Source organism: Oncorhynchus mykiss, chromosome 4 (assembly GCF_013265735.2).
Source record: "Oncorhynchus mykiss isolate Arlee chromosome 4, USDA_OmykA_1.1, whole genome shotgun sequence".
NCBI lineage: Eukaryota > Metazoa > Chordata > Actinopteri > Salmoniformes > Salmonidae > Oncorhynchus > Oncorhynchus mykiss.
The window spans coordinates 13,841,287-13,855,784 of record NC_048568.1 but is presented as its reverse complement, the minus strand read 5'-3'; the positions used below and the strand labels follow the sequence as shown (position 1 = coordinate 13,855,784).

Below are 14,498 nucleotides of genomic sequence, written 5' to 3'. Positions count from 1 at the left end.
ACTTGTCAGAACAGTAGGGGAAAGCCAGAATGATCAGGAATACAGCTGTATCCAATTATTCAAGGAATGTAGCCCTCATATGAAAAAGCTTGGGAGAGTTGAGAGAGAGAATATGGCTGTCTGGCTTTCTTAAAGTCTTTTCTTCTCCCTCTCCTTCCCTTCTCAGCTGAGCTCTGTTGGAAATGCCACTGCGCCCTCTCTGATGTGAGGATGAGGACCTACACCCGAGGGGCCCCCACAGTGTTCTTCATAAGTCTACTGTGGCCCCTGGTGGCCCCGGTGGTGGGGGTGGCGGAGGAGACGATAGACCCCAGTGGAGGGATACCCTTCATGGGAGGGAACTACGATGGACACCCCATGCTGTACTTCGGCCAGGGCGAGGTGGAGGAGTTGCAGTCGGCGGCGGCTGGGACACACCGGGAGATGGCCGCGAGGATCCGCGAGGCGGGGGAGGCCATGCTGGAGCACCCTGAGGAGTACCTGCCCCCCTGGAGCCCGGCCGAGTTCAGCGCCCGCTGGAACGAGGTGTATGGAAACAACCTGGGAGTGTTGTCTATGTTCTGTCTGCTCTACCCACACAGGGCCGGGGCCCTCAACCTGGCCAAGGATTACATGGAGAGGATGGCAGCTCAGCCTAGTTGGTATATTTTCTATCTTTGTTTTTCCCTTATTTTTGTGTGAATTTTCAGTTGCAATCAATTGTCTGTGAATAGCATCCCTAACCTATAGAGACATGAAATAAGAGATACAATCAGATATGCCCCTGTGGAAATAGTTACTGTGTAGCTACTCAAATTCAACCCATAAGTGAATTGCCCACTTCTCAATTGCAGAAAATCGCTTAGCCTACCCTTAGCGGTAAGAAAAACTCCCACACATTTTTCTCATTATGTGAACAATACTGGTCTTTTTGGAGAAGGTACAGATGCTGCCTGCTATCTGTATTTCTCCTTCCTATCACCATGTGACCACTGGGGATAAATGCCAAATCCTCCTCCTCTCCAGAGGACCTTTAACTGACTCAATCCCCCTCCATAGTATCTCTGTTCAGTTTTCACTGTGGCCGGCCAGACCTGTGGAAGAGATGCCCTGTGGTCCAGGAAATGTGTTTAGCAGCTGTATGAATTTATTGCTTAACATGCTCCCGTTCAAAGGAAATGAAATGTTCAGATGTTGAGCTGAATGGCCTGGTGCAGTGGGATGGGTGGACTAGGGTTCAGGTGGTGGTGAGAGGCTAAGAAACACATTTTACCTGGGTTCTCAGAGGGGTTACATGGGAAATCTCATCTGCATCTCACATTGTTCAGCCCCAACCTAAGGGATGGGCGAATGACTCTCCCAGTCTATAGACTCAGAGGGGAATAGCTTAGGTAGTCTGGATGATGTTATGTATAATTTTCATTGTACAGTACTAGGCTGTACTATCTTGCAGACTTCTTCGCTTTCTGTTGCATAAGAATAATAAGCTAGGAAGAGGCCAGCAATGAGACTGCATGTTGTTGCTGTATATTTAGCCAACCCTTACAGTACTGTACTTCAGAAGACCCCTGACCGCCTGTGAGGGTTGTGAAACTTCAGTGGTTTCATTTTTTTCCCCTTGCAGTGCAGTTAGGAAAGTGCATTATAGCAAGCTTTCTCTGCACGTCCCAAGCCAAGGAATTCAGTGTTAAGGAGGGGTCTCTGATATATCGGGCAAGGCGTTTCACTGTCGCTGCCAATTTAGTAATGTCGCCTGCGTTCTCAGGACGTCTGGTCTCTGCTATCAGCCTCGTGGTCAGGGGGCTTCCCTTTTCAAGTGTCACCTTTCTCTCATTCCTTTTCAGAAACAAGCATTACCTCAGCTCCGTTGTTTTAATCCTCTATTTAGCCATCAGCTGCTGTGTCTAGCCAACCTAGTTCAGATAAAAAAAAATATTTAGGGTCAGTGTTCATTGGTACATGTACAGTTTACCATTAGTTCAAATTTGTGAAACTTCTCACAAAATGGAAGTCTGTGCCACATGTTGAGAAATGAAAACCCACAAGGACGTTTTCACATTTTAACTACACACAATGTGAGTTCTCTCCTCAACCACACATTTACTAGGGCTTTGGAATCTCTCAGGGATCCTTAAAAGTGGCTCCAGGAATCAGTCAACTGTGGTATCTGTGACCTTCAATTATGTCTCCAACAACTTGTTGAGGAGAGCCATATTCCATATTCCAACTCCAGCTTGTGGCGCACTGGTTCCCTGGTTCGGTTTTTAAGGCAGTTCATGTGTAAACACACAGAAGAGACGTCTTGTGTGCTTTGGCGTAATGTAATATACAGTACAGTGGTGACATAGAATCACTTCACTCATTCTAACTACTTATACAGTGCATTAAACTTGGTTGGTGAACCAAAGACTGTAATGAAACATAATGTAAACTCCTTTCTTGATGAATAAAGTTGAAATCCCTTTTTATTCAATTTAATTTAAACCCATGTAGAAGGAACATTTATTCCCAATGAACTTCCTCAGGTCGTTGACAGATGGAAATAATGTATTAGCTAAATCAAATGGAAGAAATGCTGCCAGAGGGTGGCGGCATATTTTTGGTATTTATGAATATTAGAGTCGCATTTAAAAGAAAAGCAGGCAGCTGTTTTGATATTTGGCACTGAGTAAAGTTTATGGGTCCATGTGATGAGTGGAATGGATTTCAACCTATGTCTTTTAGATGTTCTGAGAGGAACGATTGTCAAGAGGGAGCTGAAAATGTAATTACATGGCACGCACTTTAATAGCAACTGCTCAAAATACAGGTTGCTTTTTGGATTTATTTTTTATTGCCACATCTGAAGTCAATTTGACTATAATTACACAGAAAGAGCTTTTAAAGAACACCTCTTAGCAGGTGGTATATGAGATTAATGCATGGGCATGGACTATTTTGCCAATTTAACAATTAGTACCTCTTAGAAATAGAAGTCAGTCAGCATTCTGAGGTGCCAGCTACTTTACAAATAGCACATAGTGCACTTTAAACAGCACTTTAAAAGGCAGGATATGTTGGAGTTGGACTTTAAAGCATGTGTAAAAATGCTGTTTTGCATGTTCTTTTGTAAAGAGAACAAAAAGCTATTTAGTAGCTGATTAAAAGCTTGGACAAATTATGCAAATAGCTTGAGAAGGATTAGTTTAACTCTACGCTTTTGATGACATTTCACTTTCCAGAATATATACTACCCTTTCTGTTTTTGCAGCCTTGCTTGGGCTAGTGTGAAAAGGGAATTTCAAACAATTCAAGACTATTTGTAAGGATACTACTTCGTGATATTACTGTTTTCTTGTGTATTAACCCTGTGAGACCCAAGCATAGATCCAAACGAGGAAAAACATGTATTTACCGTTCAGAAATACTTCTAATCGGCCTCTGATTATGAAAATAATCTGTTCGTTTTATTTCAAGTTTGTAGAACAATTTTATGGAAACGTTGCAAAGAAACACCATTGAGCTTCAATGGTAGGAACATTTTGTTGTAAGAACATTTAGAAATTCTATAAAAATCACATAAAAATTGATCAAAAGCATTGATGGGATGGAAAATATTGTCTTATGGTATATAAACTATATATACAGAAGTAAGTGGACACCCCTTCAAATTAGTGGATTCGGCTATTTCAGCCACACCAGTTGTGTATAAAATTGAGCACGTAGCCATGCAATCTCCATAGACAAACATTGACTGTAGAATGGCTTTACTGAAGAGCTCAGTGATTTTCAACATGACACCGTCATAGGATGACACCTTTCCAACAAATCAGTTCGTCAAATGTATGCCCTGTTAGAGCTGCCCTGGTCAACTGTAAGTGCTGTTATTGTGAAGTAGAAACATCTAGGAGCAACAACGGCTCAAACGCGAAGTGGCAGGCCCCACAAGCTCACAGAGCGGGACGGTTGATTGCTGAAGCATGTAGCGCATAGAAATTGTCTGTCCTCGGTTGCAGAATTCACTACCAAGTTCATAACTACCTCTGGAAGCAACGTCATCACAAGAACTGTTCGTCGGGAGCTTCATGAAATGGGTTTCCATGGCCGGGCAGCCTCACACAAGCCTAAGTTCACCATGTGCAATGCAAAGTGTCGGCTGAAATGGTGTAAAGCTCTCCCCCATTGGACACTGGAGCAGTGGAAACGCATTCTCTGGAGTGGTGAATCACGCTTCACCATCTGGCAGTCCAACGGACAAATCTGGGTTTGTCAGATGCTAGGAGAAAGCTACCTGCCTGAATGCATAGTCCTAACTGTAAAGTTTGGTGGAGGAGGAATAATGGTCTGGGGCTGTTTTTCATGTCTCGGGCTAGGCCCCTTAGTTCCAGTGAAGGGAAATCTTAACATTCTAGATGATTCTGAGCTTCCAACTTCGAAGCAACAGTTTGAGGAAGGCCCTTTCCTGTTTCAGCATGACAATGCCCCGTGCACAAAGTGAGGTACATACAGAAATGTTGTTAAGATCGGTTTGGAAGAACTTGACTGGCCTGCACAGAGCCCTGATCTCAACCCCATCAAACACCTTTGGGATGAATTGGAACGCCGACTTCGAGATAGGCCTAATCGCCCAACATCAGTGCCCGATATCACTAATGCTTTTGTGGCTGAATGGAAGCATGTCCCGGCAGCAATGTTCCAACATCTAGTGAAAAGCCTTCCCAGAAGAGTGGAGGCTGTTGTAGCCTCCATGATCATGTTTGGTCATGTAGTGTACATCTGAAATTGTCATATTTTGTCTGAAATAGCTAAATTGATCAACTTGATCTATTTATTTTATTTTATTTATTTCACCTTTATTTAACCAGGTAGGCTAGTTGAGAACAAGTTCTCATTTGCAACTGCGACCTGGCCAAGATAAAGCATAGCAGTGTGAACAGACAACACAGAGTTACACATGGAGTAAACAATTAACAAGTCAATAACACAGTAGAAAAAAAAGAGAGTCTATATACATTGTGTGCAAAAGGCATGAGGAGGTAGGCGAATAATTACAATTTTGCAGATTAACACTGGAGTGATAAATGATCAGATGGTCATTTACAGGTAGAGATATTGGTGTGCAAAAGAGCAGAAAAGTAAATAAATATAAACAGTATGGGGATGAGGTAGGTAAAATTGGGTGGGCTATTTACCGAGAGACTATGTACAGCTGCAGCGATCGGTTAGCTGCTCAGATAGCAGATGTTTGAAGTTGGTGAGGGAGATAAAAGTCTCCAACTTCAGCGATTTTTCCAATTCGTTCCAGTCACAGGCAGCAGAGAACTGGAACGAAAGGCGGCCAAATGAGGTGTTGGCTTTAGGGATGATAAGTATGGTGCCGAAGAACATGGCTGACGTTTTACATTCTCCCAATCAATTATGCAATTTTGTTATTTTTTGTGTGTTTTGTGTAACTTCTTTTTTAACTTATTGTGTACATAAAGTTGCTGCTACCGTCTCTTATGACCGAAAATAACTTCTGAACAGAAAAGCGATTACTCACGAGGACTGGAAGAAACTTTTTCCTTTAATGAGTCCGATGAGAAGGATATCCTGCTTTCACTGGACAGGCCCAGATCCACGCCTTTTGCGTGAAAAAAAGACACCGGAAAAGGGGACGCAGATCAGGGATCCTTCTGAGAAGCCGGAGGCGAGCGAGTAAACTCCCAATGCCTTCCATTCTCCTTGCTAACGTGCAATCTTTAGAAACTAAAATTGATGACCTACTATTAAGATTATCCTTCCAACAGGACATTAAAAACTGTAACGTCTTATGTTTCACAAGACGTGGCTGAATGAAGAAACTGACAATATAGAGCTGGCTGGATTTTCCATGCACCGGCAGAACAGAGACACTACCTCTGGTAAGACGAGGGGTGGGTGTGTGTGTCTTTTTGTCAATAACAGCTGGTGCGCAATGTCTAATATTAAAGAAGTCTCAAGGTATTGCTCCCCTGAGGTAGAGGACCTTATGATAAGTTGTCGACCACACTATCTACCAAGAGGGTTCTCATCTGTATTATTCGTACCCGTCTATTTACCACCATAAAGCGAAGCTGGTACTAAGACTGCTCTCAACCAATTCTATAAGGCCATATGCAAAGACTTTAATGCAGGCACACTTAAATCAGTTTTACCACATTTTTACCAGCATGTCACATGTGCAACCAGGGAAAATAAAATCCTAGACCACCTTTACTCCACACACAGAGATGCATACAAAGCTCTCCCTCTCCCCTCCATTTGGCAAAACTGACCACAATTCTATCCTCCTTATTCCTGCTTACAAGCAAAAACTATAGCAGGAAGTACCAGTGACTCGCTCAATATGGAAGTGGTCAGATGACGCGGATGCAACACTACAAGACTGTTTTGCTAGCACAGACTGAAATATGTTCCGGGATTCTTCCAATGGCATTGAGAAGTACACCACCTCAGTCACCGGCTTCATCAATAAGTGCATCGATGACGTCATCCCCACAGTGACTATGTACGGTGCCTTGCGAAAGTATTCGGCCCCCTTGAACTTTGCGACCTTTTGCCACATTTCAGGCTTCAAACATAAAGATATAAATCTGTATTTTTTTGTGAAGAATCAACAACAAGTGGGACACAATCATGAAGTGGAACGACATTTATTGGATATTTCAAACTTTTTTAACAAATCAAAAACTGAAAAATTGGGCGTGCAAAATTATTCAGCCCCTTTACTTTCAGTGCAGCAAACTCTCTCCAGAAGTTCAGTGAGGATCTCTGAATGATCCAATGTTGACCTAAATGACTAATGATGATAAATACAATCCACCTGTGTGTAATCAAGTCTCCGTATAAATGCACCTGCACTGTGATAGTCTCAGAGGTCCGTTAAAAGCGCAGAGAGCATCATGAAGAACAAGGAACACACCAGGCAGGTCCGAGATACTGTTGTGAAGAAGTTTAAAGCCGGATTTGGATACAAAAATATTTCCCAAGCTTTAAACATCCCAAGGAGCACTGTGCAAGCGATAATATTGAAATGGAAGGAGTATCAGACCACTGCAAATCTACCAAGACCTGGCCGTCCCTCTAAACTTTCAGCTCATACAAGGAGAAGACTGATCAGAGATGCAGCCAAGAGGCCCATGATCACTCTGGATGAACTGCAGAGATCTACAGCTGAGGTGGGAGACTCTGTCCATAGGACAACAATCAGTCGTATATTGCACAAATCTGGCCTTTATGGAAGAATGGCAAGAAGAAAGACATTTCTTAAAGATATCCATAAAAAGTGTTGTTTCAAGTTTGCCACAAGCCACCTGGGAGACACACCAAACATGTGGCAGAAGGTGCTCTGGTCAGATGAAACCAAAATTGAACTTTTTGGCAACAATGCAAAACGTTATGTTTGGCGTAAAAGCAACACAGCTCATCACCCTGAACACACCATCCCCACTGTCAAACATGGTGGTGGCAGCATCATGGTTTGGGCCTGCTTTTCTTCAGCAGGGACAGGGAAGATGGTTAAAATTGATGGAAAGATGGATGGAGCCAAATACAGGACTATTCTGGAATAAAACCTGATGGAGTCTGCAAAAGACCTGAGACTGGGACGGAGATTTGTCTTCCAACAAGACAATGATCCAAAACATAAAGCAAAATCTACAATGGAATGGTTCAAAAATAAACATATCCAGGTGTTAGAATGGCCAAGTCAAAGTCCAGACCTGAATCCAATCGAGAATCTGTGGAAAGAACTGAAAACTGCTGTTCACAAATGCTCTCCATCCAACGCGAGCTGCCAAGTGACGCGAACCTACAAGACGAGCTAAATGCCTTTTATGTTCGCTTCGAGGCAAGCAACACTGGAGCATGCACGAGAGCACCAGCTGTTCTGGATGACCGTGTGATAACGCTCTTGGTAGCCGATGTGAACAAAATCTTTAAACAGGTCAACATTCACAAATCCAGCCAGACGGATTACCAGGACATGTACTCAAAGCATGCGCGGACCAACTGTCAAGTGTCTTCACTGACATTTTCAACCTCTCCCTGACCTAGTCTGTAATACTTACTTGTTTCAATTAGACCACCATAGTCCCTGTGCCCAAGGAAGCGAAGGTAACCTGCCTAAATGATTACCGACTCGTGGCACTCACATCGGTACCTACGAAGTGCTTTGAAAGGCTGGTCATGGCTCACATCAACAGCATCCCTTAGACCCACTCCAATTCGCATACCGCCCCAACAGATCCACAGATGACGCAATCTCAATCGCACTCCACACCGCCCTTTCTCACCTGGACAAAAGGAACACCTAATTGAGAATGCTGTTCATCGACTACAGCTCAGCATTCAACAACATAGTGCCCACGAAGCTCATCACTAAGCTAGAGACTCTTGGACTAAACACCTTCCTCTGCAGCTGGATCCTGGACTTCCTGACGGGCCGCCCCCAGGTGGTAAGAGTAGGCAACAACATGTCTGCCACGCTGATCCTTAACACTGGAGCCCCTCAGGGGTGTGTACTTAGTCCCCTCCTGTATTCCCTGTTCACCCACGACTGCGTGGCCAAACACGACTCCAACACCATCATTAAGTTTGCTGACGACACAACAGTGGTAAACCTTATCACAGACAACGATGAGACGGCCTATAGGGAGGAAGTCAATGAACTGGCAGTGTGGTTTCAGGACAACAACCTCTCCCTCAATGTGAGCAAGACAAAGGAAGCTGATTGTGTACTACAGTAAAAGGCTGTCCGAACAGGCCCCCATTAACATCAACGGGGCTGTAGGGGAGAAGGTTTGACAGTTTCAAGTTCCTTGGTGTTCACATCACCAACGAACTAGCATGGTCCAAATATACCAAGACAGTCGTGAAGAGGGCATGACAAAACCTTTTCCCCCTCAGGAGACTAAAAAGATATGGCATGTGCCCCCAGATCCTCAAAAGGTTCTACAGCTGCATCATCGAGAGCATCCTGACCGGTTGCATCGCCGCCTGGTATGGCAACTGCTCGTCATCTGACCGTAAGGCGCTACAGAGGGTAGTGCGAACAGCCCAGTACATCACTGGTGCCAAGCTTCCTGCCATCCAGGACCAATATAATAGGCGATGTCAGAGGAAAGCCCATAAATTTATCAGAGACACCAGTCACCAAAGTTATAGACTGTTTTCTCTGCTACTGCGTGGCAAGCGGTACCGGAGCGCCAAGTCTAGGACCAAAAGGCTCCTCAACAGCTTCTACCCCCAAGTCCATTAGACTGCTGAACAATTCATAAAAATTGCCGGACAATTTACATTGGCACCCCCCTGTTGTACACTGCTGCTACTCGCTGTTTGTTTGTTACCTATGCATAGTCACTTCACCCCCACCTACATGTACAAATTACCTCAACTAACCTGTACTCATTGTAGAAAGTGTAGACATTGTTAATGTTGTAAATTACTATTCTAGCTGAAAACAGATGCCTCACATGTCCTCAAATGGCAGCTTCATTAAATAGTACCAGTAAAACACGTCTCAACATCTGTCCAGTGTCTATGTTCTTTTGCCCAACTTAATCTTTTCTTTTTATTGGCTAGTCTGAGATTTGGCATTTTCTTTGCAACTCTGCCTTTCTTTGCAAGGCCAGCATCGCCTCTTCGCTGTTGAAGTTGAGACGAGTGTTGCGGGTACTATTTAATGAAGCTGCCAAGTTGAGGACTTGTGAGGCATCTGTTTCTCAAATTAGACACTCTAATGTACTTGTTCTTTTGCTCAGTTGTGCACCGGGGCCTCACACTCCTCTTTCTGTTCTGGTTAGAGCCAGTTTGTGTAACAGTATAGACTTTACGTCCGTCCCCTCGCCCCGACCTGGGCGCGAACAAGAGACGCTCTGCACACATCAACAGTCACCCTCGAAGCATCGTTACCCATCGCTCCACAAAAGCCGCGGCCCTTGCAGAGCAAGGGGAACCACTACTTCAAGGTCTCAGAGCGAGTGACGTCACCGATTGAAATGCTACCAGTGCGCACCACCGATAACTAGCTAGCCATTTCGCATCGGCTAATACTTGCGCTGTTCTGTGAAGGGAGTAGTACACAATGTTGTACGAGATCTTCAGTTTCTTGGCAATTTCTCACATGGATTAGCCTTCATTTCCCAGAAGAAGAATAGACTGATGAGTTTCAGAAGAAAGTGCTTTGTTTCTGGCCATTTTCACCCTGTAATCAAACCCACAAATGTTTATGCTCCAGATACTCAACTAGTCTAAAGCAGGCCAGTTTCATTGCTTCTTCAATCAGAACAACAGTTTTCAGCTGTGCTAACATAATTGCAAAATGGTTTTCTAATGATCAATTAGCCTTTTAAAATTATAAACTTGGATTATCTAACACAACGTGCCATTGGAACACAGGAGTGATCTGTAGATATTCCATTAAAAAATCAGCCGTTTCCAGCTACAATAGCTATTTACAACATTAACCATGTCTATACTGATATTTCTGATCAATTTAATGTTATTTTAATGGACAAAAAATTTGCTATTCTTTTAAAAACAAGGACATTTCTAAGTGACCCCAAACTTTTGAACGGTAGTGTATATATTTGAATGGATCAACTATTTTGTGTGTTTTCTATGTATGCAGACTATATAACTTACTTTTAGCAATATGTAGTTGTCCTTTCTGGATTAATTACTTCTCTATGTTGAAATTGATGGTCCTAAATGGCAGTATTCTGACCTCATAAACCACACATTAACCACACATACAGTACCAGTCAAAAGTTTGGACACACCTACTCATTCAAGGGTTTTTCTTTATTATTTCTACATTGTAGAATAATAGTGAAGACATCAAAACTATGAAATAACACATATGGAATCAAGTAGTAAGCAAAAAAGTTGTTAAGAAATGTAAATATATTTTCAATTTTAGATTCTTCAAAGCCACCCTTTGCCTTGATGACAGCTTTGCACACTCTTGGCATTCTCTCAACCAGCTTCATAAAAGGTTTAGATAGCTGGCTAGACTAACGAACCTAGAAATCTATTAAATTTGAGCTGACATGGGTTAATTGAGTGAGTAACAAGAGGAAAACTGCTGATGCACAACCAAATTGCACCTTTGGTATTCTACTACTACTCTATATAACAGTAGGTTGAGATCCTGACTGACTCAGCCCCCCTTTTTTTGGGGGGGGGGGGCTAATATCACTTATGCCTAGAAATAGCACTGAACAGGCAGCGTTGCAATTTTACAACCGTGTGTCTCACAGGGTTAAGTCTTGAACATGTATTTCTTACATATGACTATACTTATCTATCCTTTTCTCTGTGTCTTGCAGGTTGGTAAAGGATGCTCCCTGGGATGAGGTTCCTCTAGCCCACTCTCTGGTTGGCTTCGCCACAGCGTATGATTTCCTGTATGAGTACCTGAGCAAGGTGCAGCAGGAGCGCTTCCTGCAGGTGATCGGCAACGCTACACGCTACATGTATGAGAAGTCCTACATCCGCGGCTGGGGCTTCCAGTACCTGCACAACCACCAGCCCACCAACTGTGTGGCTCTCCTCACCGGCAGCCTGGTTTACATGACCCAGGGTGAGTACCACTGATTCATGCACCGTGTGTGTGTGTGTGTGTGTGTGTGTGTGTGTGTGTGTGTGTGTGTGTGTGTGTGTGTGTGTGTGTGTGTGTGTGTGTGTGTGTGTGTGTGTGTGTGTGTGTGTGTGTGTGTGTGTGTGTGTGTGTGTGTGTGTGCAGGTGCGTGCGTGTGTGCGGGCGGGCAGAGAAACACCATGATTACTGCATTATCAGATTTCAGATGGTTCCTTGAGTATTTACTCTGTAGCCTAGATATGGGTGGCAAGGTAGCCTAGTGGTAAGAACGTTGGACTAGTAACCGGAAGGTTGCAAGTTCAAATCCCTGAGCTGACAAGGTACAAATCTGCCGTTCTGCCCCTGAACAGGCAGTTAAGGGTGTCAATGAAAATAAGAATTTGTTCTTAATGGACTTGCCTAGTTAAATAATAAGTACATAAAAAATATACATTTGAAGTGGGAAGTTTACACACACTTAGGTTGGAGTCTTTAAAACTAGTTTTTCAAACACCACAAATTTCTTGTTAACAAACTATTGTCTTGGCAAGTCGGTTAGGACATCTACTTTGTGCATGACCCAAGTTATTTTTCCAACAATTGTTTACAGACAGATTATTTCACTTATAATTCATTGTATCACAATTCCAGGGGGTCAGAAGTTTACATACACTAAGTTGATTGTACCTTTAAACAGCTTGGAACATTCCAGAAAATTATGTCATGGCTTTAGAGGCTTCTGATAGGCTAATTGACATAATTTGAGTCAATTGGAGGTGTACCTGTGGATGTATTTCAAGGCCTACCTTCAAACTCAGTGCCTCTTTGCTTGACATCATGGGAAAATCAAAAGAAGCCAAGACCTCAGAAACAAATTGTAGACCTCCGCAAGTCTGGTTCATCCTTGGGAGCAATTTCCAAACGCTTGAAGGTACCACGTTCATCTGTAGAAACAATAGTGCACAAGTATAAACACCATGGAACCACGCAGTCGTCATACCGCTTAGGAAGGAGACGCATTCTCCTGTAGAAATGTAGAACTAAGAACAGATATAGCCCTTGGTTCACTCCAGACCTGACTGCCCTCGACCAGCACAAAAACATCATGTGGCGTACTGCACTAGCATCGAATTGTCCCCGCAATATGCAACCTTTCAGGGAAGTCAGGAACCAATACACACAGTCAGTTAGGAAAGCAAAGGCTAGCTTTTTCAAACATAAATTTGCATCCTGTAGCTCCAAAAGGTTTTGGGACACTGTAAAGTCCATGGAGAATAAGATCACCTCCTCCCAGCTGCCCACTGAACTGAGGCTAAGAAACACTGTCACTACAGATAAATCCACGATAATCGAGAATTTCAATAACCATTTCTCTATGGCTGGCCATGCTTTCCTCCTGGCTACCCCAACCCCGGCCAACAGCTCCGCACACCCCGCAGCTTCTTGCCCAAACCTCCCCAGCTTCTCCTTCATCCAAATCAAGATATCAGATGTTCTGAAAGAGTTGCAAAACCTGGACCCGTACAAATCAGCTGGGCTAGACAATCTGGACCCTCGCTTTCTAAAGTTATCCGCCGCCATTGTTGCAACCCCTATTAATAGTCTGTTCAACCTCTCTTTCGTATCGGCCGAGATTTCTAAAGAGTGGAAAGCTGCCGCGGTCATCCCCCTCTTCAAATGGGGTGACACTCAAGACCCAAACTGTTACAGACCTATATCTATCCTACCCTGCCTTTCTAAGGTCTTCGAAAGCCAAGTTAACAAACAGATCACTGACCATTTCGAATCCCACCGTACCTTCTCCGCTGTGTAATCCTGTTTCCGAGCCGGTCACGGGTGCACCTCAGCCACGCTCTAGGTATTAAACTAAATCATAACCGCCATTGATAAAAGACAGTACTGTGCAGCCATCTTCATTGACCTGGCCAAGGCTTTCGACTCTGTCAATCACCGTATTCACCGTAGACTCAACAGCCTTGGTTTCTCAAATGACTGCCTCGCCTGGTTCACCAACTACTTCTCAAATAGAGTTCAGTGTGTCAAATCGGACGGCCTGTTGTCTAGACCTCTGGCAGTCTCTATGGGGGTACCACAGGGTTAAATTCTTTGGCCGACTCTTTTCTCTGTATATATCAACGATGTCGCTCTTGCTGCGAGTGATTCCTTTATCCACCTTTATGCAGACGACACCATTCTGTATACATCTTGCCCTTCTTTGGACACTGTGTTAACAAACCTCCAAACAAGCTTCAATGCCATACAATACTCCTTCTTTGTCCTCCAACTGCTCTTAAACACTAGTAAAACTAAATGCATGCTATTCACCCACCCGCCCGATTAGCATCACTACTCTGGACGGTTCTAACTTAGACTATGTGGACAACTACAAATACCTAGGTGTCTGGCTAGACTGTAAACTCTCCTTCCAGACTCATATTAAGCATCTCCAATCCAAAATTAAATCTAGAATCGGCTTCCTATTTTGCAACAAAGCCTCATTCACTCACGCTGCCAAACATACCCTCGTAAAACTGACTATCCTATCGATCCTTGACATCGGTGATGTCATTTACAAAATAGCCTCAGACACTATAATCAGCAAACTGTCCCATCCGTTATGTCACCAAAGCCCCATATATCACCCACCACTGCGATCTGTATACTGTCGTCAGCTGGCCCTCGCTACATATTCGTCGCAAGACCCACTGGCTCCAGGTCATCTATACGTTTTTGCTAGGTAAACCGCCTCCTTATCTCAGCTCACTGGTGACCATAACAACACCAACCCGTAGCATGTGCTCCACCGGGTATATCTCACTGGTCATCCCCAAGCCAACACACACTTGGCTGCCTTTCCTTACAGTTCTCTGCTGTCAATGACTGGAACGAATTGCAAAAATCGCTGAAGTTGGAGACTTATATTTCCCTCACTAACTTT

The 14,498-nt window shown here is 43.7% G+C and overlaps 1 protein-coding gene across 2 annotated transcripts in view; it reads left to right on the top strand.

Annotated features, from left to right (window-relative positions):
• Positions 1-14,498, top strand: part of dse (dermatan sulfate epimerase) — a 29,119-nt gene that overhangs the window by 2,390 nt on the left and 12,231 nt on the right. Inside the window, exons 2-3 of one of the 2 annotated variants that reach the window (XM_036975678.1) lie at positions 167-641; positions 11,310-11,563. In XM_036975678.1, the coding sequence (XP_036831573.1) occupies positions 211-641; positions 11,310-11,563 (685 nt within the window). In that variant the 5' untranslated portion in view covers positions 167-210. Of the gene's footprint in view, positions 1-166; positions 642-11,309; positions 11,564-14,498 lie in introns of those variants that run through there. The other variant, XM_036975679.1, reaches the window with a different exon arrangement.